Source organism: Ursus arctos, unplaced genomic scaffold (genome assembly GCF_023065955.2).
Source record: "Ursus arctos isolate Adak ecotype North America unplaced genomic scaffold, UrsArc2.0 scaffold_14, whole genome shotgun sequence".
Lineage (NCBI taxonomy): Eukaryota > Metazoa > Chordata > Mammalia > Carnivora > Ursidae > Ursus > Ursus arctos.
In genome coordinates, this window is record NW_026622808.1 from 12,625,111 (window position 1) to 12,648,837 (window position 23,727).

General features: G+C 65.0%; 1 protein-coding gene across 1 annotated transcript in view; it reads left to right on the plus strand.

Moving 5' to 3' along the window:
- Positions 1–23,727, plus strand: part of ARID3A (AT-rich interaction domain 3A) — a 32,553-nt gene that overhangs the window by 749 nt on the left and 8,077 nt on the right. The window contains 4 exon segments of the mRNA XM_057311403.1: positions 2,547–2,885; positions 2,887–3,197; positions 3,986–4,331; positions 20,954–21,026. Of these exon segments, the coding sequence (XP_057167386.1) occupies positions 2,790–2,885; positions 2,887–3,197; positions 3,986–4,331; positions 20,954–21,026 (826 nt within the window). The 5' untranslated portion in view covers positions 2,547–2,789.

A 23,727-nucleotide genomic window follows, 5' to 3' on the forward strand; every position in this document is an offset into this window, starting at 1 on the left:
TTTGTCAATAATCTTCCGTTTTTAGTCGCCCGGGCCGGAGGGGTTGCCCCCCCCAACCCATGCAAATCGGTCGCTTTCCAAGAAGCCTTTGAAATCCGGACTGGGGTTTTTGTCGTCTTATTTCTTCTCTTTCTTCGGTTTTTCTTTTCTCACTTCCTCCGGGCTGCCCCCCTCCCGACTCTCCTAGCCCCCTCCCCAGCTTTCTGCCCCACCCCACCCCCTCTTCCCTTCGTGGAGTGAGGGGCCCCTTTCGCCACCCGCGGGCCCCAGCCTTGCACAACTCTTTAAATAACCGTGTTTTGCAAGGCCCCGGCCCGAGCGGGTGACCTCTCTCTCCGGGAGGCATTGGGGGGAGGGTGTGGCCCTGGATCCCTCTGGCCCCCTAGGCAGGTCCCAACGACCACCCAGCACCCCCCACCCCTGCCTGGTCCCGGCCTGGGAATGCCTCTCCCTTGGGGTTGTCATAAAGTGGGGGTAGGGGCCGAGGACAAAGGGCTCTTGGGGGAGGGGTCTGGAGGGGGTGGGCGTAGCCAGCTTAGGGTTAATGGCGGCCATGGGGGCCCCAGCACGGCCCAGGGGAGCTCTGGGGTTCCCACCTGCCCCCTCCACCAGCCCCAACGTGGAGGCCTGCCCTGCTCCCCTCCCCCACTGGGCGACCCGGAAGGGTCATTAAACCCAGCAGGCCTGGGGGTGGGAGGCTGGGGGGGAGTGGCTTCCTCTGGCCTCTTCCTTCTGCCCCCCAAAGAGGAGGGGGGGCGTTGCCTGGAGCGTTTCCGTGGGGAGGGGGGGCTTGTCTTGAAGTTGTCAAATGTGGGGGAGGGGCAGTGGACCAGACTAGACACTGGGCGTGAAATGTCCCCTCAGCACTTCTCAGGGCTCTTGGGGGGGTGACCACCAGTCCTGGGAGGGGATGGAGAGTGGGGGGCTGGGTGCTACTTTGCCGCCTCTAAGGACAGACTGATTTGGTCACTCTCCAGCCCTGTGGCCTCTGCGAGGGTCTTTGTGCCCTGAGACCCCTGCCCCTGCTGGATACCCATTTCCCACAGGGACCACCCATCCGCCCCCCCCCCCCCCCAGTGCCTTTCACCAGTCCAGATGAAAGCTCTAGGGGGTCTGGGGAGAAGGCAGAGGGCCACTGAGCTCCTTGTAGCTCTGCAGGGCCCCTCCCCTGACTGGGGAGGTGTGGGGGGTCCATACTGCAAGATTCCCCTGAGTGGGGTCAGTTTCCACTGAGGGGGTCACCAGAGGAGTTGGGAGGGTGGCCAGCCCGGTGAGTGAGCATCAGCTAGCTAGCTGCCTGGAGCCTCTGCCCTCTGGCCGCTCGTGTCCCTGTCTGCCCCAGGAGTGGCTTAGGGGTCCATTTGCTGTGTTAGGGGTAGCCTCCTGCCCCCCATCTCCAGTCCCCCGTCCCCCATCCCTATGAGGTACTATCTGGGGTGTCACCACTGGGCCTGTTGGGTTCTGCCTGGTTGGTTTTACTGGCGGCCTGGGCGGGTGGGGGTGTGGCTGGTGCTGGGGTGGGGGGCTGGGGTGGGACCAGCGTCCTTCTGTCCTGGTGGGGCCGAGCAACGCCAGGTTCCAGATGTCACTCCCTGAGATGCTGGCAGTGAGGGTTGGTGGTGGTCTGAGGAGACCCCAGGCTGGGGCATAGCTCCTTGCATCGTGGGATGTTGGCCCCACTTGGGGTCCCAAGGGGCAGGAGAAGTCCCCCCCAGAGATCACGTGGGGTGGCGAGGGAGGCTGTGATGTCACCTAGACCCTGGTTCCCATCCCAGCCTGGCCTGGAACCTGCTGTGTGTCCCCCTCTAGCAGTGCATGTGCGGGCCTCAGTTTTTCTTATGCCTAATGTGGGGACCACCCAGTGCCTCCTTCCCCAATGTGGACTGGGTGCCTGCTGTGTGCCTGCTTGAGCCTAGAAAGGTAGGCGCTGTCAGGACACCATCTTGCAGATGGGGAAACTGAGGCCCAGAGACGTTAAGGCTTAGGGATGAGGTGGGAGCACGAGGGAGAAAGGTTAGCTCAGACCCTGTATACAAGAAGCGCTTAGTCTGGGTCAGCCATCGTTTTGGTTAGTGTGGGGGGGGGTTGCCTGGACCCATCTGCAGCAGGGGTGTGAGCAGCGCCTAGAACTCGGAACCGGAACCCAGAACCCATCTGGACTCTGGTGTCTGGTACCTGGCTATAGCCAATCAGAGGTCAGGAATGCCCAGTCCCCCTGCTCTGTTTATGAAGCAATAATCCAAGGTCTTCCCCAGGAGGTGTGCTCAGTAACTGCATGTTTCTTTGTGGCCCTGAGGGTGGGGGTCACCTCGAGACCCTGGGAGTTCAGTGCAGGCTGACCCCGCTTCCCAGCCTGCTGGAGGGCAGACAGAGGGGGGCGGATGGGGAGAGCACCGTCTCCCACCTCCAGGGAGACCTCCCGGTTTGCACCCCGATGGGAATGGATGGGAGGGATTTTCCCAGCGGCCTCTGTGTTCTGACCTCAGTGGGGAGGATGGGGCCGAGGAGCCCAGGAGTGGTCTGATGGTCTCTCTCGCTGTCCCCAGGTTTGTGCAAACCCGTGAATGAGCCGCACACCAGCCGTGGCTACCCGGTGCCTGGCCTGAGAAGGAGGCAGCGCTGGCATGCCCTCAGCCTGAACGCGGCGGCCCCCGCCCCCACGCCCCGCCACCCTGCACTGTCCCGGCTCCCCTGAGGCCCCCACACTGCAGTGCGGCCAGGCCCCCTCCCCGCAGGGGCCGCCCCTGCCGCCCACCTCTGGTGCCCGGGGCGGCCCGGCCCGCAGGGCCATGAAGCTGCAGGCTGTGATGGAGACCCTTCTGCAGCGGCAGCAGCGGGCACGCCAGGAGCTGGAGGCCCGGCAGCCCCCGCCGCCCCCCGCCGCCCCCGCCGTCTGAACTCCCTGCGGGCCCCCCTGCCCGTGCCAGGGCCGCCCCGGATGAGGACAGAGAGCCGGAGAAGGCCCGGATGCAGCGGGCCCAGATGGCCGCGCTGGCCGCCATGCGGGCTGCGGCTGCGGGCCTCGGACACGCGGCCAGCCCCAGCGGCTCTGAGGATGGGCCCCCCAGCTTGGAGGAGGAGGACACGGCCCAGGAAGGGGCACCAGGCTCGCCTGCCCCACCTGGCCGAGGCAGGGAGGCACCGGGACACGCGGAAGGCGACGGGCACTTCGAGGACGTGGGCTCCGACGGTGACCTGTGAGTTGGGGGTCCGTGGGCTACGCAGGGCACAAGCATCGATGGAGCGTTTGATGCATACCGGGCAGCTCTAGGACAAGACCCTGTCCTCCTGCTGACCACTGAGATCAGCTCAGTCCTTTAGAACTCTGGAGAGGGCGGTCGCGTATCATGCGGCCTAGAAGCCACCGCTCACAGGTGGTGGGGGGTCTGGGTTTGTAGCTTTATTCCATCTTGATTTAAACGGACCAGCCCCGTGTGGTCAGCAGCCAGTGCCTGGTGAGGCCCCAGCAGACTCAGGGGCCCCGGGGGAACTGTGCGGAGCGCGTGTTGGCCGGCTCGTGGACGTGTTCCACCTGCAGGCCTCCAGCTGAGTGCGGGCAAGACCCCAGGGGGATCCTTCTGGGAAGATGTCCAGGAAGCAGACAAGCAGGGTGATTGTGGGCTGTGACAAGGACATAAAGGAGGGGTATGGCAGGGGGAAGTGTCTGGGGCTGGGAACAGCATGCCTGGCAGAAGGAACAGCCAGAGCAAAGGCCCTGAGGCAGGCACTGGCTAGGCATTTTCAAGGCCCGCCAAGCGCAGCAGAGGGCGTGAGGGGGTTGGCAGGTGTGCAGGGGCTCTGGGCTGATGGGAAACAAAACTGGGTAGCGTATGGCCCACGCCCCTCACGGCACCTGCAGCAGGTGGGGGCCACTCTCCCTGCGCTGAGAGGAGGAAGTCGAGGCCCTGGCGAGGAGCAGGCCCTGCCCCAGGGCTGGAGCGAGCTGGCGCCATCTCCCCTGACCTGTGCCCTCTGCCTGCCCCAGGAAGCCAAAATGGGAGGAGGAGGAGGAGGAGGAGCTGGAGGAAGACCTGGAGGACGAGGAGGAGGACGACGAGGAAGAGGAGGAGGAGGAAGAGGAGGAGGAGGGGGACTACGAGGATGAGGAGGGGCTGGGGCCCCCGGGCTCTTCCGGCCTGGGCCCTGCACCCCCCATCCCCCGCAGGGCCCCGCCATCCCAGGCCTTCCGCGGCGACAGCGGGCCCCGGGCCCTCGGTGGCCAGGAGCGCCAGGGGGCCAGCCTGGCCCACACTGGAGGGGCTGCCCATGTGGCACTTCAGCTGCAGCCGCCTGACCATGGGGACTGGACCTACGAGGAGCAGTTCAAGCAGGTGTGCCGTGCGTCGCCGCAGGGGCCGTGGGGTAGGGGCGCGCTGCTGCCGGGTCCGACAGCCGGCCTGCACCAGCCAGGGGGGGACCCGAGCCAGGAGGGAGAAGCTCGGGGCTGCGTGGTGTCTGCGCCAGAAGGATCCATAGAGAGACAGCCGGGAACGGGACTGTGAGCTGAGGGAAGTGCCCAGGCAGAGGCCATGCGACTGGACCGGCATAGCGGGGGCTGTGGGCAAGGGGTGAGGACACACGCGCAGAGCTGGGGGCTCGGGGGCGCCGGCGTGGAGTCTGGTCGTAGAGGCCACGGCAGTTGGTTGAGCGGGGCGGGGGGGGGGGGTGGCCACGTTGGTGTGGACTGCAGAGGGGCGGGGAGGAAGCAGGGCCGTCCTGGTGCCTTCCCTGCGGGCGGCCAGGGCAGAGGAAGTGGCCGGGCGGGGGACCCTTTGAAGTTGGGCCGAGCTGGGCTGGGCAGATGGAAACCAGATGGCGTCCGGCCGGGCTCACATTCCAGTCCGTGGCCAGCTGGGCCCTGCCCCGACCTCCAGGAGTGGCTAGCGGGGACCTGGCCTCCCCAGCCCAGCAGCCCAGTAGCCCGAGCCTTCTAGATCCCCATGGGCTGTAGGAAGGCAGGCGTGTGAGAGCCGGGAGGTGGCTGTGGGGCCTCGGGGCAGTCCCCTCTGGATGCTGGTCTCCCAGAGCTGACTCTGGGCCCCTCCTAGAGGGCACTCGAGGCCCGGCCGGCATGTGGGACCTGGCACCACGGGCCTCCCCTCTGAGACTCACTTGGGGAACGGAGCGTGTGGCTCTGGCAGCCCCCGGAGCTTTGAGTCAGGCTGAAGACAGATAAAGTAGAAAACGGGGTGGACACACGCTGGGGGGGCTGGGCTGGGGCTCCTGTGGGGGGCGGGAGGGTGCCCGGAGGCAGCAGGTGAGCTGGCGGGATGCAGGGAGCTGCCCAGGTGTCTGGCTTGGGTGGGGCAGTGCCGAGAGCTGGGTGACAGCCAGCAGACGTCGTCTCTCTGGGCGTGTCCGGCGCCCCACACACCCCTCCTGCTGGAGGCCTCGCCCAGGCCTGTGGCCCCCAGGCTGAGCACGGGTGCGGAGGGGGGGGGGGGAATGGCCCCACCCTGCTCCCGGCCTCCAAATGTCTCTCCTTCATGAAGGAGGAAGGGTCCCTGCCCGTCCCGTTTGGCGGATGAGAGACCCGAGCCACAGCGCTGAGGGGAGGGTCTCCAGCGCCTGGCTCTGGTTCAAAATAACACACGGGCCGCTGTGGGCAAGTTATATTTACTTGTTCACTGAGTATTTACGGGGAGGCCCAGGCTGGGGGGCTGGAGCCTGACAGATACCCCAGCATTATAGGGTCCCAGCCGGGCTGCACACTCCTTGTGAGGTCAGAGCTCGTCAAGACCCCCCAGCGCCCAGCCCTGCTCAGTGGCCTCGGCCACTATGGGGAGGCAGAGTTTGGGTGGGCAGGCCAGGCTGGGACTCGGGTTCAGAAGCCCAGACCCCAAAGCCCCCTCGGCATGTCCGAACAAAGGGCCACAGGAGCCCTTGTGCCCCTGTCTAGGATGCCCGGGGTGGGGAGACGGAAGCCAGAGGGGTCAGGGAACCCCAAAGCCCCAGAGTCAGCATCTCATCGAGCACCTACTAGAGCCGTAGCTGCCCTGGGTGTGGAGGAGGTCGTGCTGAGGCGGTCAGGGAGATGGGGTCTGGCATCTTTAGCTGGGGTGGGGGGGAGAGGCCTCTCGGGATATGCCATGAGGGTCGAGCCTTGCAGACGGACAGACGGGGCGCCTGGCAGAGGAAGTAGTCCAGGCAAAGGCCCTGGGGCAGGACTGACATTGGCGTGTGTGTGAAGGCCAGATGCTGCCAGGTTGGGCCCTGCAGGAGATAGGATTGGATTCTGAGAAAATGGGGGCCGAGGAAGGTTGTGGGCAGGTGGGGGGCCTGCCCTGCAGTGCTGGAATCTTCTTCCTGCCCATCCGTGGCAGGTCCAGCTGCCTGCGCTGCCTTCATGCCCAGCTGGCCAAGCACCTGTGTGGCCAGTGTCAGCAGTGTCCTGGGCCCAACGGCCCAGCAGACGTCGGGCCGTGTTGACTCTGGCGCCTTCCCCACAGCCTTCCTGGCACGTGGCAGCCCAGCCGGCCGGCCGCCCACTTGGCACCGTCTCTGCCTCTTCCTCCCCAGTCTTGGCAGGGCCTGGGGCCGACTTCCCCTACAAACCCTCGATAGCCGTAGGCTACAGGTCTCGGGCGGCCAGGCCGGGGAGGGACCTGGAGCAGCGGGCTCACGGCCGCGGAACCTGGCTTTGAAATGCTGCAGCCTCACTGCTGTGGGACCCTGGGGACATGCACGGATGGAGGCCAACACGCCTAGAACCACTGGCCGGGGATCAGGCGTGTCGTGGGCACTGGTTAGGATCTTAGCCTCCTGGCATCAGACGTGGCATCCTGGTGACATCCTGGTGGCCTCCTGTCACCAGCACAGCTGTGCCTGGGCTCTAGAAAGTGGCAGCCCCCCGCCCCCCCTGCCAGCAGGTCTTAACCTCAGCTCTTTGGCTGCTTAAGAGTCAGGATCCTGGGTCTTAACAACTCAAACTTTGGGATTGTTGTCAACAGCTTCATTGAGCTCAGACTCACACAGCACGTCATTCACCCACTGAAAGTGTGCAGTTCAGTGGTTTTTAGTGTCTTCACGGAGTTATGCAGCCGTTGCCACATTATCTTAGGGTCTTTTTGTCACCTCAAACGTAAACCTTCGTAAATGTATCTTTTAGCTGTTACCCCCCCAGCCCCCGACCCCCTTGAGCCCCCTTCCCGTCCATGGAGGAGCCTGTTCTGGACGTGTCACACACGTGGACTCACACGCTGTGGGGCCTTCTGTGTCTGGTTCCCTCCCCAAGCGTCGTGGGCTCGGGTCCGTCCCCGGGGCAGCACGGGTGGGCGCCGCGCTCCTGCTCGTGGCCGAGGGATGCTCCCGCGTGTAGGGGACGCGCTGTGTTTCTTCACTCACCTGTGGATGGACACTTGGGTTGTTTGCGCCTTGGGCCGCTGTGAACGTGTGTGCACGTGTTTTGTGTGGACAAGTGTTTTCAGCTGTCGTGGGCACGTAGCCAGGAGTGGAACCGCCGGGTCGGGCAGCAGCGCTGAGATTGGCCTCTTGGGGACCCGTGGACTGCTTCCCTCAGCGCTGTACTGTTTTCCGTCCCGTGGCCGCACGGGGCTCCAGCTTCTCCGTGGCCTCGCCAGCACTGTGATTACGGCTTTGCTGCCCCAGTCCCCGTGGAGGCTGCGGTGTCGCTGTGGTTTTCATTTGCGTTGAATGCGGCATATTTCCCCCCAGTTTTCAAGGTGATATCCATCTGCTGCGTAACGTGTCGGTGAGCTCAGAGATGTGGAGGTGACAGGTGTCGCGGAGGGTGGTCACCTGACTGTGCAGGAAGCAGACTGAGCCTTCACCTGTGCCCCTGGACGCCCCCGATGCCACAGGGAAGGGCAGTGAGGGCTCTTCCCCTCGCACCGACGGACACGGATGCGGGGTGGTTGAGGCGACTGCCCGCAGCGACACAGAGTCAGTGTCAGAGCTGGGACTGGGCCTAGCGTGCGCTGGAGGAGTGGACGGATGGGTGGGGGGCGAGCCCCAGGCCCGGGGGCCCACTGGCTGCAGGGGTTGGGGGCACTGGGGTCCCGGGCCTCACGTCAGGGTGTCAGGACCCGGGGCCTGGACACACACGGGCGCTTAGGCGGGAGCACGCTGACTTCCTGTGTCCTCACCGTGGACCCTGCCTGGCCTCCCTCCGCTCCCCAGGCCTCCCGGGGCCCATGCGATGCCCGCGGGTGTCCTTTTCCCGCACGGCAGGCACGGCCCACGCGGAGGTGAGACTGGGGGCCTCAGAGGTGTTCTCCGCAAGACGCTAGGGTTCCAGTTTGGTGTTTTTTTAGCCCTTTTGGCTCACGTAGGTTTTTTTAGCCATGGGAAATAACACATACATGCATTTTTGGGTCCATTTTTGATTCCAGAAGTAACGCTTGGTACCATTCTCATAGGAGGGGAAGTGGAGAGTGTGGTGTTCGGGGCCGCGAGGCTGGCTGCCACTCCCCGCCTCTCTCGGCGTCGCTCTGCTGAGCACTCCCTGTGCCCCGGTTCTCTTTAGCGACTGGTTTCCTCGTGGGGCCGACAGCAACACGCTGGCCAGTTTCCCTGTTCCCTGTTGTAAACAACACTGCCGTGAACATCTCCGGGCTCCCGAAAGTTGCCCGGGCAGTGTGAGGTGGAGGTGCAGCTGGGAATTCCTGGGGCTCTGGGCTCGGAGGAGCGGGGAGGTGGTTTCTTCATCCTGCCTGGGAGTGCCCCCAGGCTGCAGCGAACCACACCAGACGCAGGGACTCCCAGCCCTGAGGGATCAGGGCTGGGCTAGAGGAAGGAGAAACAGGCTTTGGGGCTGGGGCTTTGCAGGACATGTAAGAGTCTGCCAGGTGACCAGGGAAGGGTAGAGTCTGCATCTTGGAACAGTGTGGCTGGAACATAAAGTGGGAAGGATATGGGGCGCAGACATCAGGGCAAACGAAAGGTGGGCTCAGAGGAGGGCCTTGGCAGGGTTTGGAACTGGGGAGCTGAGAGATGAGGGAGGAGCCTTCTAGAGCCTGTGGTCCGGGCAGGACTGGAAGAGGCTAGGCCTGCAGGGCCAGGGGAGAAGGATGAGAATTTTTTTGCTGGAAGAAGGTGTTCTGAGCAGAGGGCATGGCCTGGGCAAAGGTTTAGAGGTCAGATACTAGATCCTGAACCCGGTGACATCCGTCTGGTGTGCTTGGGACAGAGTGGGCTGCGGGCCAGGCCCCGTGTGTCCTGGGGGCCAGCCCTGGCGCCGGGCATCTTCCTGGAGCACCAGCAGCCGGGGCCGTCCGCTGGGGGGTGGGGAGGGTGTCGGGAAGCCCCTGGGAACTCAGCCCACCCCGCCTGGGACAGCGCCTGCCTCATCAAAGCCGCTGTGGCTGCTGGCGCAGAGCCAGCAGGCCGTGGCGGGCACGGGGAGGGTGCTCGCCCGCCAGCCCCTGGCACCGTGCCTCTGCCCGTGCCAGCCCTGGGAACCGCACTGACTCAGCCGGAAGAACCTTATCTGGCCCCTGTGCCGCCACCAGCCGCCCAGTCACCACCGTGGGGTCACGGCCGCCGGGGCCTGGCCCCACGCCCACCATCCGCTCCCCACCCTAGTGGCTGCTGCCAAGTGCCTGGCCCGCCCCACGCTTTCTAATAACACACGCAGCCACCGGAGGGAGTGGTGCCCGGCGGGCAGTGTCCACATGCGCGTCCCGTCAGGGGATGAGCGTGCGTGAGCCACATGGGGTCCAGCCCGCTGACGTGCGTGTGGGGGTGTGGTGGGCAGGTGCGTGGTGCCCGTGAGCTGGGGGAGGGAAGGGGTCCGTGTCCAGGGCCCTGCGGCTGCCAGGGTCTGTGTCCAGCTGGGCCAGGCCCTGTGGGCGTGTAAGCCACGCGTGTGCTGATGCCGTGGCTCTCCCGTGTGCATCCGCCTGCACGTTCTGGGGCCGCGAACGCCTCTGCAGCGTCTGTTACGTGCAGCTGTCATCTTAGAAGCCTGTCGGTGCGTCCCTGCCACTCAGGGATGTGTGGGTGTATGTCCTGGGGTCGGATACGCTGGAGGAAGTCTGGGCCACGTATCCTAGCGTGTGTGGTGCCCACTGTTCGTACGTTCCCTGTACCCACGTGTGACAGGGTGACAGTCCCCTGCGGCTGTGCATTGTGACGTGTGTGAGTGTATGTGCGTGGCTGGGCTCCCACGTGCGTCTGTGTGCCCGCCCCCTGCCCCATGGGCTCACCTTGCCTGGTGAAGCGTGAGGTCAAGGGGGGACCCATTAACCATGAGCCAGAAAGTCACGTCGTCTGGTCAGCGGTTTGAATAGGTTGGCCCCGGACCTGCCTGCCCGTGGCCGATGCCCCCCCCCTCCCCATCTCCCCCGCCCACCAGGAGCTGGAGGTGTGAGCAGGGCCAGGCTTGGTCCCTTCTCCCCGCCGTCCCCCTGCACTGCGGGCTCCTGGGCAGCTGTGCCCTGTCTCTGACCGACAGGCGCCATCAGGGGGATGCTGGGCAGGGTTTGACCCACTCTGTGCCTTAGTTTCCCTGCCTGAATCAGACACCCTCTACTCCCCAAGTGTTTGGACCCCCAGGGCCGGCGCCCCCTGACGGCGACGTGGAGGGGCGTCCTCCCGGCTGCTTGCAGCCGCCCCGTGACCCCGTTGACAGACGGACGCCGGTCGCCCCGCTGGGCTGTGCTCCGAGCTGGGTCAGGGGAGCAGCTGGGGGTGCGGGCTGGTGGGTGGGCACGCGCGGAGGGCGGGGTACGGCCCGCCCCTTCTCCGCTCACCAGGCTGCACGCGGACAGAGGACAATTGGGGGTCACGGGGTTAAACGGTAACCAGTCTGCCTATTGAAGTCCCCAGCGCAGGGACGCGGCCCGCGGTCAGGGCTGGCAGGGGTCTTGTGGGGCTGGGGGGGTGGGGGGAGGCACAGAGTCCGCACCGCCCACCACCCCTGCAGGCCCAGGCCTGGCACCTCAGGGACACACTCCTCCCCTCCCAGACAATAAAAACCCACATTCCAGGAAGAAATGTGCCGCGAGGTGTCTGCCTAGACGTCAGACGTGGCTTTGTTTGGGGATGGGGTCTTCACGGGTGTCATTAGTTACGATGGACTCCCCCTGAGTAGCCTGGGCCTTGAATCTGGTGACAGGTGTGAAGAGAGGCCCACAGGCAGACCTCAGGGAGCCGAGGGCCTGACGGGCACAGGACACGGAGGCCCCGGCCCCAGCCCCAGCCTTCTGTAGACCCTCCTTTGGGGATGGGCTTGGGACCAGGGACTCTGACGGTCCCACCGAGGGGGCTCACGGGACCAGCTTAGGGCAGAAAGGCTGGGCTGTGCACCCACGAGCCTGCCTGAGCCGGGTCCTTCCTGGGCACCGGCCTCTCCTGTGGGCCCTGGGACGCATCTGTGAACAGCGGGCAGAGGCGGCCGATCTGTGGCGTGGGGGTGGGGGGGTGGGGCCCAGTGGGCTGGGCCGGCACAGTGGCGAGGGCGGGCTGTCTGGGGCCATTATCTGCCAGCGAGCAAGGGTGTGTCTGTGTTTGTGTGTCTGCTTGGACGGGTGTGTCGGTGCATGCGCTGGGGGACCACGTCAGGGTGGCGTGGCCTGCCGAACCGTGGGGAGGGCCACGGGTGCGTGGGGAGGGTCCGCATGTGCCCAGACGGGGGTAGGCGGGTCTGTGCGGCAGCCGTGGCCTGGTAGAGGTCCAGGTAGGGGGCCGTGTGGGTGCGTCTGGATGGGGCCACGGGTCTTGGGGTTGTTCTCCAGGTGGGATTCTCCATGGGGGTGGGTCTTGCGTCTCTGTCTGGGCTGGAGTGGCGGGTAGTGGCCATGGGCCCCTGTTCCTGGTCAAGCTGTGTCGCGGTCTGCCCCCCGAGAGGGGTCTTTGAGTGTCCCTTGCCCTGTTAGGCTCTGCCTCCTAACCTCTACCCTGAGTACGGCTGCTGAGCCCATTGCTGCAAATGTGGGTCTTCTGGGCTTGTGAGGCACCTGCCCGGGGGCACCCCCAGCCCCAAGGGCCTGCCATGGAGGACCGAGGGGGGGGGCTGCTACCCTGCCTCGTGTGTTCCTCACTTTCCCCCCACCTCCTTTGTGACCAGCGACACAGATGTTTCCCCGGGACTCGGGCTGGGCCTGGACCCCAGTCCCTGGGATCTGCTCCCCGAGTCTCTGGTTGCTCCGTGCCTGCATCTCCCCCCGCCCACGTCCTTGGCCATCCTCTCTCCTCAGCTGCCAGCTGCCAAGGAGTGGCAGGTGTCCCCTGCCTGAGTGCCCAGGGACAGTCCATGTGCTTGCTGATGGGATGCCCGACCCTGGGAAGGGACGTGGGGTCGGAAGCCACTCAGGTCTCTGCTACCCCCACTGGGGCTGGAGGGCCCTCCCTCTGAGCCTCAGTTTCCCCATCTGTAAAACAGGGGCAGTGTTCGAGTGAGTGCTGGTTGTTGCCATAGTTAATGACCACTCACGGGTGTCGGGGCAGAGGGGTGGCAGGGTGGGGCAGGTGCCAGCCGCGTGCTGTCTGGGGCTGCCCCACCGTGTCCGGCTCCCGGCTCCCCACAGAGAGGGGGATGTTCTGGAGGTAGGCTTTGGTGGTGCCCTCAGGCTGCTGGCCCCCACAGAGCAGATCCCGTCCCCGTGCCCTCAGCTGGGGGACCGGCAGAGGCTCCCGGGGGTGTGCCTGGCGGGGCGCCCACGGTTCCTTTCTCTTGACTGCTGGGCAGAGGGTGGGGGGCGGGGAGTAGCCCCCTTGCCTCCTGCAGCACATGCAGGCTGGCCCGCGGTGGCGGGACCGGGACGGCGCTCTGGCTGCGCCTCTGTTCAGAGAGCCCACGCAGGGAGGGGTAGGGAGCTCGCTCCCCAGCCGGACAGGTCTTTCTGAGCACGTCCCGCCTTGGGGAGTCCCCGGCACCTTCCGGGGCTGCTCAGGGTGTGTGTGCAGGCACAGACAGATGCTCCCTTTCCGAGAAAACCCCGCGACGGGATGTAAGTTCCCGGGTGCCAGGCCCCAGCCACAGCCCTGGAGCCCACGGCCACTGCACGCCGGCAGCCAGGCGGGAGTGACGGGACGGTTTCGTGCGGGGACCCCTGTACGAAATGCCCCAAGACCGTGTGCAGGAGCAGATTTGTAATGGCTTGAGGTTCGGGGAGAAGATTCTGGATCTTTGGCTTGCCCAGAGAGTGCGGGGGCTTTCGGGCAGGCTGGCGCCCCAACCCTGAGAGGCGCCTCGTAGCCTAGAGCACCCGAGTCCGTCCAGGGAAACCGAGGGCTCCGTCCAGGGAAACCGAGGGCTCCGTCCCGGGTACCGGTGCTCCTCTGCAGTCTTATCTCAGTCTTGTCTGCCCCCGACGTGGCTCCCACCTGGACAGTGGTCTGTGTGCTCTGGGCCGGGCCCGTGGCTGAGGGGTCCCACCGTCCAGATCCTCGTGTCGTCGGCTGCGTGGGCCACCTGCTTCCTGCTTCCTCGCCTTGACCTAGCATTGTCCCTCTGCCGCTTTCCAGCCTGGGTGCACTCTCCACACGGGACCTGTTGGCGTCCCCCTGGGGGCCTCAGGTTCCCCAACTGTGACACGGGGCTGGGGGACCACCAGCCTTTCCGGCCACCGCAGTGGTTCCTCCCCTGCCCCCTCAGCGATGTCCTGCATGTCCCACCCGGATGCTGCAGGCGCCCTCGCCCACTTCCCGGGGGACAATACTGCGGCCCCGGGGCGGCCCCAGTCACACGGGGCAGCAGTCTGGCGTCAGGCGCTTGCCCGGTCCTCGCCATCATCCGGAAAGCAGCACCTTTAAGCTTCAGCTCCGTGTTGGGCTTTGTGACTCGTTTCTGGAGCTTTTTATTAATATCTGTCATGGGTGGGGTGCTGCGTCTTTTCAGAGAGGGACACATGGCCGGCCGGGGCTGTGTGGCCGAGCGGACAGATGTCTCTGCCCTGCCCAGAATCACTTCCCCAATCTCCTGCGAGCCCGGCGGGCCGCCACATCTGTGTGGAGGAGGCTGAGCCTGTGCTGACGGGAAATGAAAGGCACCCGGCGGGTGCCCCAGGGGTCAGGTGCGCCAGGAGGGCAGCTTGTGGGAAGGGCGTGAGGTTGCATAGACGTTGCTTAAGCCCCTCCTGTATGCCGACGCTAGTGCCCTCCTTGGATTTCTGCTGTGCCCCCACTGGCCTGGGGCTCTGCTGGGCACGCTGCGTCCTCGGCATCCAGCACGGACCTGCAGGAGGTGCTCCGTAATGGCTGCAAAATGGGTTGTCCTGGCCGACCTGCGCCGCGTGGGCCCGTGCCCCTCCCGCACGGCTTCCACCTTCCACGCGGAGTCCTGGGAGTTTCCGGGACAGAACGTTTCCTCCGAAGCCAGACCCCCCACGTGCCCAGCTGGGCCCTCTGAGGGCCTGAGTCCTGGCGGCACCGAGGCCTGGCCACCAGCCTCCACTTCCTGATCACGTTGTCCCTGCCTCCTGTGACAGGTAAACTGAGGCTCAGCGCAGACAGGGAGGGCTCCACCCCAACCCGCCTTCTCCCGAGGCCCCCACGGAGCTCCGTCTGACTTGCTTCATCCATCAGTTTGCTCTGAGGTCACTGTGGGGAGGGGGTGAGACCAGAGCTTTGCCATTTCGGGGCTGTGTGACCTCGGGTGAGGCCCGCGCGCTCTGGACGTCTGCCCCCACCTCGTGCAGCTGCGAGAAAACATAGATAAAGCACTTAGGTTGTTGGCATGCCACAAATGCCCGCCTCAGTTTCCCCAAGTGCACGGTGGGCCGGAGGAGTTGGGGGAGGCCGGGGGGGGGGCGCCCCGCCTGCCTGGCCTCTGGCAGCTGTGAGTGTTTCTGTGAATGGGGGAGGCTGGGGCGGCCCCCAGGGACTCTGTTCCCGGCCCACCTGGGGCTCCAGCAACGGCTGTGCTGAGTCATCTCAGTCGGGAGGGGTTTATGGGGGGGATGGGACGGGGGCCGTGGGGGCAGGAGCTGCGGGGAGGGGGACATTGGGGCTGAGCTGGGATGGAGGACGGGCCAAGGAGGCGAGAGCCTGAGTGAGCCTTCTATCCTTCCTTCCTTCGTTAGTGAGCGCCTGCTGTATACCAGCAGCCACAGCCCCCAGTTCGGCCCCTGGGGGCTCTCGTCTGGGTGGGGAGCAGACAGGAAAGGAACCATCCCAGAATAAGCACTTGTATGCCCCGTGAGGGTGCAGGGGGCCTTTCTGGACGTGCTGCCCAGGCCGGGGTCAGGCCGGGCTGCAGGATTGCAGAGGCCAAGGGTGCAGAAGGGCTCCAGCTGGAGAGCCCAGCAAGTGCACAGGCCCTGAGGCGAGAGCTGGCGGGCGCACGGCACGGGGACTGGGGTGGCTGGAGCAGAGCTAGGGATGGGGGGAGAGGAGGTGGAGGTGACACGGGAGCAGCCGCTGAGGCCTGGAAGACAGGAAGTCTGGGCTTGCCCCTGAGAGCAGTAGGGAGCCATGGTCAGCTTTAGAGCAGGGGACCCCGTGGCATCTGGGTGTAAAGACGAAAGGTCCTCAGACCCTCCAGCCCTGGCAGGCTGCAAGGAGGAAGTGGCATCTGGCTTACTGTCCTGGCTGCTCTCAGGTGCTTTCTGGGGGATGGGGGTGCAAACAGCCATGCCGCCTTCTCCCTGCTTCGCTCTGCTGTCAGAAGTTACAATGAATCAATTCTTTTTTTTTTTTTTTTTAAGATTTTATTTATTTATTTGACAGAGATAGAGACAGCCAGCGAGAGAGGGAACACAAGCAGGGGGAGTGGGAGAGGAAGAAGCAGGCTCATAGTGGAGGAGCCTGATGTGGGGCTTGATCCCATAACGCCGGTATCAAGCCCTGAGCCGAAGGCAGACGCTTAACAACTGCGCCACCCAGGCGCCCCACAATGAATCAATTCTTATCCCAAACCCCAAGGGTATAAAGATGGGTGAGCCGATACCTCCTGTTCTAGCAGCAGGATTCATAAAAACAGCCAAATGGTGGAGGCAACCCCAGCGTCCATCCACGGGTGGATGGACAAACAGAACGTGTCCCCCACCCACGGGAGCGTCCCTGGGCCCCAAACACAAGCATGGCGCCCACACGCGCTGCCCCGGGGACAGACCCAGAGCCCCCGATGCTCAGGGAGGGAACCAGACACACAAGGCCCCACGGCGTGTGAGTCCACGTGTGTGACACGTCCAGAACAGGCTCCTCCACGGAGGGGCAGGGGGCTCGCGGGGGCCGGGGGCTGGGGAGGGGACTGCTGATGGGGACGGGGCTTGTCCGGAGTGATGGAATGTTCTGGAACCACGCAGAGGCGGTGGGTGCACTGGATGCCGCTGAAACACTCGCTGTGAAATGGTGAATTCTGTGTGATGTGACTCTCACTCCCATAAATATTTTTTTCAAAATTCAGGGAAAAGTAGATGAATGTGAAGCACTGGGGGTCCGGGGCCCACCCGGCCTGCGGGTAGGCGCTGTCGCCCCCTGGCTCCTGCTCGTCCTGTCCGTCTCGTCGCAGACCTGCTCTGAGCACGTCTGGTCCTGGGCGTCTGGCACTGGCTTGCGGCTGTAGGGGACACGTTTCTGGCTTCCCGTGAGCCGTGTTGGGAAGCTGCTCTAAACGCCTCCCTGTCCTTGGGCGTCTCTCTGCCTCCTCTTCCTCAGTGGCCTGGAGCTCACGGCCCGAACCACGGGCTCATGGCTTCCTTCCTTGATGTTTCCTAATTCTGGTTCCTCTCTGCCGCGTAAGGACGGCGGCCGCCTCAGGTGGCGCCCTACGGACTTTGGAGCTGCCTGGGTGGCAGGAGGGGGCCTGAGCAGACACCGTTAAAGGGGCAAAGGTCCTCCCCGGGGGCCCTGCGGGCAGACGGTTGCTTTATAGCCTGGGCCCCTCGGCCTTGGGCTGGACGCCGCCCCCGGGCCCCTGGGACAGGCTGGGAATCGGCGTGCTGTTGCCCAGGTGGGGCCTTCCAGCAACGTGACCTTCTCGGGGCCCAGTCACGCCTGGGGACGTGGCCCTGGTGGGGCCCTCCCCACATGAACACATCCCCAAGCCAGGTCCCTCTCTGCGGGTTAGGGGTGGCCATGAGGGGCCTTCTCCCCCCATCTTCCATGCTGGCAGGCTGGGGAGAGGGTCGGGCGCCGGGGAGGGGGGTTGCTGCCTGGCTCCCAAGGGCTCTGCTGTCCCTGCAGGGTGGCTGAAGGACCCCCCACCTCCCAGACACACACCCAGCTCGGCCAGGTCAGCAACATGACCCCACTGACCAGCAAGGAGTTTCTTAGCAGCCCAGACAAAAATGCTCGTTAGCCACAAACAAGAATTTCCTGTTTGCCCATCCGTGCACTTGGAGGCTGGGGGTAGTTATCTTGCTTTTGCCACCACCTGAGCCTCCCTTGCTTTATCTGCCTCCTGCTCACGTGGCTGCGGGGGGCTGTCCCTCAGCAAGCCGCTGGAGGGCCCTGGGCTGGAGCGGAGGGGCGCGAGGGGCCGGGGCTTTGCTGGGGTGATGGGGACACGGGCGCTCAGTGCTCAGACTGCTGGGAAAAGCCCCTCTGGCTGCCGAGTGGGGTGACCAGGCCCTCCACTCTGTGCCTCAGTTTCCTGTTCTGTGAAGTGGGTGGTGCTGGTCCGGGACGACCGACACAGGGTCAGCTCAGCCTTGGCAGTGAGTGGCCCGACACCCTCCATCACCCTCAGCCGAGACACAGGCCGAGGGGCCTGCGGGGGTGCTGGGGGCGCTGGGCGTGTCAGGCGACACGGCTGGGCTCCAGGCCGGGGACGGGCTCCAGGGCCAGGGAGGGATGTGGCTGCCCCACTTCTCAGGTGGAAAACTGGAGACCTCCAACGCAGGCTCGCCGATCCACAAACCCCATTCTCGAGGTTCTGCACCTATCTCACAGGTGGACAGACAGACTTGGCCGGGACTGGGTGGACGCAGGGTGGACCCGGCGTCGCAAGGCAGGAAGTGACAGGGTGGCGCCGGCCTCTAGCCCCTAACCCTCCCCCCACCCCAGTGCAGGATGTCGCGTGCCCAAAACAGGAGCCTTGTGGGGCACATAATGGGTTTAGGAAAGGATAAGAGGCCCTGTCCCCGTGGTGCACTGAGAAATCAAGGGCGTTTATTAAGCAACTGCAGTGTGCCCGTTCTCGACACGGGGAACAAAGCAGACAGTATATCTGGCGTTCTGCTGGGGCAGGGGGGCCAGTGGCCAGGCTGGTGTGTAAATCCACATGGCTCGGGCAGTGCAAGGGCCAGGGAGCAAGAGTGTCAGTAAGCGAGAAAACCGCCCACCACCAGTACACATGTCCCACGAGGGAACAGAGCGCGTGTGGTGGGGATGGGGCAGCAGCTGACAGCTGACGGCGGCTGGAGACCAGGCAGGAGCAACGGCCAGGTCTCCCGGAGGTGGGCCCGCCTCTGTGCCTGTCAGGTTCCAGAAACAGTAAGATGTCTGCGGGGAGGGTCTGCAGACCCTGGGTGGTGCTTGGTGTCACTAGGTCAGGCAGGACCAGAGCAAGACCCTGTGATCGGAGCCCCCACCCCGGGGAAATCGGACTGCAGGCTCGGGAGTGGGGCAGCCCAGGGAGGGGCTTCCGGAGGGTTCTCCGGTCTCCAACCTGGGTTTGTGGCTGTGGCAGGAACCGGTTTGAGCGCCTCCCGGCCCACTGGGGCAAGGTTGCCGCCTGAGAACCCAGGCAGGACAGAGGCCCGGGGTGACCTGGAACCCTGTGAGGACAGATGGCAGGCCCGCTGGCCCACAGTGGGGCTCTGGACACTGTCCCCCATGCCCCCATCCCTCTGGCCTAGCCAGGGCGGGACGCATCCCGCAGGGGAGCGGAACTTGGGGCCGGAGCCCCATAAAGCTGGGGTGGCCTTTACTGCCCCTTTGTTGTTGGCTGCCCACGGCAACAGCCTTTCAAGCCTCCTCCTTCCCCCCAGCCGGGGGCCGGCACATCCCCCTTTATGGCCCTAGACAATGCCCTGGCCCCACGGAGGTCTGACCGGGCCTGCCACAGGCCTGTCCACCCACCATTTGGCCTGGGGGTTAACGGCCCCCAACCAAGCTGGCTGCCCCTGCTGCCAGCTCTCTGTCCTGAGCCTCAGTTTCCCCGCCTGGAACATCGTGGGTGTCACGACGGCTCTGGGAGCTCAGGATGAAGCTGGCTGTTGCGTTGACAGCGTGGGAAAGCTGAGGCACGGCGGTGGGTGGGGGGCACTGAGGTCTCTCTGGGGACTGGGTCCAGGGAAGGTTCGGCAGGGTGGACCCTTCCCCCCCATCCCCCAGGCCGGGATCTCATGGGAGATGTTACCCCTGTCAGGAGGGGCCTGTGCTCACTGAGCCCCGCGTGAGTGGCCGTAACAATGACCACGGGCTGGGGGCTTGAAAGCAGCAGGAATCTGTCCTCCCACATTCTGCACCAGGGGTCTGAGATCCAGGCGCAGCTCTGGGCCGGGGTGGGGTGGGGGTCCTTCCTGCCTCTTCCGGCATCTGGCATGGCCACCTCACTCCGCCTCTGCCGGTCCCCACGTGGCCCTCCCTGTGGCTGTGTCTCTTCTCCCGAAAGGACACTTGGGGTTCAATGAGGGCCTGCCTGCCCCGAGTACGACCTCATCTTAGCGGATGACATCTGCGAAGACCCCCTTACATGAGGTCGCCATGAATCCCAGGGCACCTGCCGTCTCTGATCCCGCTCTGCCCAGCCTGACTCCCGCTGAAGCAGATCAGGGCTTGTCAAACGGTCATTTATTCAACAGCTGCTGTGTGGTGACCCCATCTAGACACTCGTGACGACCCCGACAAGTCCCCGAGGGTCCCCGTGGGCGGGCGACGGGAGACCCATGTGTCGTTCCGTGGCGGGGTGTGTGGGCGGGGGAGGGTGCTTGCCCACGGGAAGGTGTCCCTGCAGGCCACACGCCCTCGGGCAGGGGGAAGTGCGGGGCCTCCCTGACCACCATAAATCAGCCCAGGAATGCGGCTGGCCGGCCTGGCTGGGGCAGGGCAGAGACAAAGACCCAGCCTGGACCACCCCAGCCTGTGCCCGGAGGCCCCACTTTGTCTCCGTTCCGGGACGGGAAACCCAAGCCCAGAGGAGCAAGATGTCTGAAGGGCAGCCAGCCGCAGGGACTCTGCCTCCCCAGGCCCAGGCTGGTGTCAGGCCGCAGGAGCTGGGCGTTGGGGCGTTCTTGGGCCCTAATGATGGATTGGTGGTTTCAAGGCCCCCCGCCGTCCTGATCCCTCTGGGTTCATTCCCCAGGGCTTAATTTGAAGGTTGCTGTTTGCTGCTGCCCCCCCACAAACTCTGCTCCCCCATTAGCTCCGCCACCTTCCCCCGTCCTGCTGGCTCCTGGGAGCTGAGGGTCAGTGCGTCCGGGGGCCCCTAACCGCCAGCGCAGGGACGGGCGAACCCCAGCAGCCAGTGCCCAGGACAGAGTGTGGGCCGAGAGGTCCCGACACTCCCAGGCTCTGGACTCGTGCCTGCCCCTGCGCCTCAGTTTCCTCACCTACAAAACAGGGCCCTGTCTCGGGAGCAAAGGCAAGTGTGTGACCCGGGACAGCACCAGGATGTGTCCACCATCTGGTCATTCTCTCTCGGGGCGCTGTTTGTCTCGGCCGAACGGTGCCCCCCAGTGACATGTTGAAGACCCGACTCCCGGGACCGGGAACGAGGCCTCGCTTGACATAGGGTCTCTGCAGCTCTGGTTACTTAGGGAGCCCTTGGACGAGGCGGCCCAGGTCCAGCGCACGGAGGAAGTGAGAGGCAGACACTGGAGGGGCACGTGGGGCCCCGGAGCAGGGGGAGCAGGAGGGACCGAGCCCTGGAGCCTCCGGGGGGAGCTCAGCCCTGACACACCGGCCCTGGGCTCTGCCCGCCACGGCGGGGGGAGAATATACCTTTGTTCTGAGCAGCCCCCTGTGCGGCTTGGTGGCGGCCACTGCTGGAGCTACACGCGGGGATCGGTGTCCTCATGTGAAAGTGGGGGTGGGCTCCGTGGGGACGTGCCGCCCCCACCCCAGCTCTGAGGCTAACTGACCCGTCCCCTCCCTGACCCCACAGCTCTACGAACTGGATGGGGACCCGAAGAGGAAGGAGTTCCTGGACGACTTGTTCAGCTTCATGCAGAAGCGAGGTGAGGACCGCCGCTGGGGGTCCCGGGGAGCAGGGGGTCCGGAGCCGGCAGGCAGGAGGGCGGGGTCTGCTCAGCAGTCAGGTCTGATGGGGGGAGGCACAGCTGGGAGCATCTAAGCAGTGGGTCCTTGGGTAGGTCGTCTCTGGTCCCCAGCCCAGAATTGCCAGCCCTGGCTACTTCTGCTGCCCTGACCCGTGGTGTCGTGGGGTTCCCACCCCTAGGGTCCCCCTGCTGCCCCTAGGGTCCCCTGCAGCAGAGCTGGTACACAGAGCAGGGCTGGATTCCGGGGAAGGCAGCAGGCACTGGGACAGTAGGAGCTCCTCGAGTTGGCTTCCCAGCTCCGTGGTTGCCAGTTCGAGGTCCAGTCCTGGCCCCTCCCCTGAGCCTTCTGGGGGCCTCAGTGTCCCCCTCTGTAAGATGGGCCATAAGCAGTTCTCACGGTGTGGCAGCACCCCAAACATACCAAGTGCTGGGCTGCATTCATCACTCGCCAACAGCTTGCCAGGCCCACCCCACCCCGGTCCCCCTGGCTCTGGGGTGACATGGACGCCATAAATGGCCCAGCCTAGCCACAGGCCCAGCCTAGCCTCGGTCTGGTGGGGAAACCGAGACCCAGACATGGGAGGGTATCTGGGGTGTTCAGGTGGGCCAAGCCCAGAGAAGCCCCCGGGGCGGCAGGTCGGGCCCCACAGCCCTACCCGCAGCCTCAGCCTTGGCTCAGGGCCACCACAGGGCAGAGAGATCCGGGAGGATGGAAGTTTCTAGAGGCCCCCGCTGCAGACCAAAGACAGACCTCCTGGTGGGAGTTATTACACTCCTGCTTTTCAGGGAAGGAAACTGAGGCCTGGGGAGGGGATGTGCCCTCTGAGCCCTAGAGGCAGGAAGGGGCGGGGGCGGCCAGGGTACTTCAGGGTCCACTTGGGCCCACTGCAGGGGCTGGCCACTGGCTGCTTTGTCCAGGGCTCTCTGCATGCCCCTCCCTCTCCAACAGCCTCTGTAAACACAGGCCCAGCAGCCTGGAAGGGAAGGAGATGAAAGGGGAGGGGCCCCGGCCTTCCCATTAACCCCTCCTGTGCCGTGCCGGCCAGAAGAATCCAGACCCAGTCCTGAGGTGGGGGCCCCCCTCCTTATCGTTGGGAGCAGTCCCAGCCAGGGCCGGCTGCCCACCGTGTGGTCAGAGAGATCCTCCCCCACTCTCTTTATCAACCCTTCCACACCTGCCGGAGCCCCCCACCCACCCCCCATGCCACCACCTTGCTGGGGGGCACTGAGCCTCCAGGCCCGGAGCCCACCCATCCTGCCCAAGACTGGGCCTGGTGTCCTGGAGGTTCAGAAAGTATGGTGAGTGGCCGTTGGGTATGTATGGGCGGGGGAGGGAGGGTGCAGATAGCAGTGCAGCACGCAGGGCTGTGAGGGTCTGAGTCCAGCCCTGGCTCTCTCACCAAGTCAGGCTCCCCCAGAGGGCAGGGGGGCAGCAAACTCCTATGCATCCCTCAGAACCCAGCCCCAGGTCCCCCTCTGCCTTGCCTTCTTCTTGGATCCTCGCCCACTGTAACTAGCAGCCTCTGGGACTGAGAGTCTGTGAGATGCCCCCACCCCCACGCCCGCGCACTGTGTTCTGCATCCCATAAGCCCTTCTTCACTCCAGACAGAAAGTACTTTTTACCCCACATCATTTGCAAAGTAAAGGCCTCTCAGAATTCTCTGGGGGCTGGGAATGCGGGAGGGGTCCTGCCTGCACCGCACCCTCCTGCTGTTTCCTTGAAGACCTCCCCACCCTTCCTTATCTCCCCCACTGCCCCCACGGCCCCATCGTCCGGGTGCCTCTCTGCTCTCCGCCCTGCTCCTTCTGTAAACATCCGACCAGGCCTGGCTGCAGAGCACGGCCCCGGGTCCCCAGAGGCTCTTTTGTGGGATTCGTTCTGTTCTTTCCCAGTGCAGAGCCTACACCATGTCCCTGGTGGGCCGGGGGCGCTGGGGGTTGCTTTTTCCTCTCTCCCTCTTGGGCTGAAAAATCAAATTGGGGAGGGGTGCGGGGATCTGCGGTCCCCCTCCCTCTGCCCCTTCCAGGTGGTCTTCTGTTAGTGTGGGTTCTGAAACCTGGAAAGAGCAGGAGTGGCCAGGGGTGGTTCCAGAACCTTCAGGTCCGGGGACCAGGAGTCAGGGTCCCGGGAGTGCGGGCCTTCTCCGGGAGCAGGTGTGCCCCAAAGGCTGTGTTGCAGGCCCGTTTCTTGAGCACCTGCCGTGTGCCAGGCTGGGCGTCAGGAGATCCGAGCGGGGGGGCCCCGGGGGACAGGACAGCAGCTGGGGGCCACAGACGGTGCCCCAGAGTTGCACCGGCGGGGAGAGGTCTGAATGGGGGTCCCTTCCACCCCCAGCCAGGAAGGTGCCACGCAGGCCGAGCCGAAGGTCCCTGCACGAGGGGGACAGAGACAGCAGCAGAGGCTTGAGGCTCAGGGCAGATGGAAAGGGGGACCAAGCCAATGTACTGGGAGCAGCCCTCCCCTGCCTGGGCCAGCCCACTGCCCGCTCTCTAAGCTGCAGCGTGGCTGGACGGAGCTCTGCCTCCTCCCAACTGCAGAGCCCCGAGCAGGAGGGCGAGGGCCTCTGGGAGCACAGGCAGAGTTGTTCCGGCAGCTGTGGTCGGTGACGTGGGGAGTAGAACTGACGAAGGCCACGTTTCGTGCACGTCCCCAGCTTG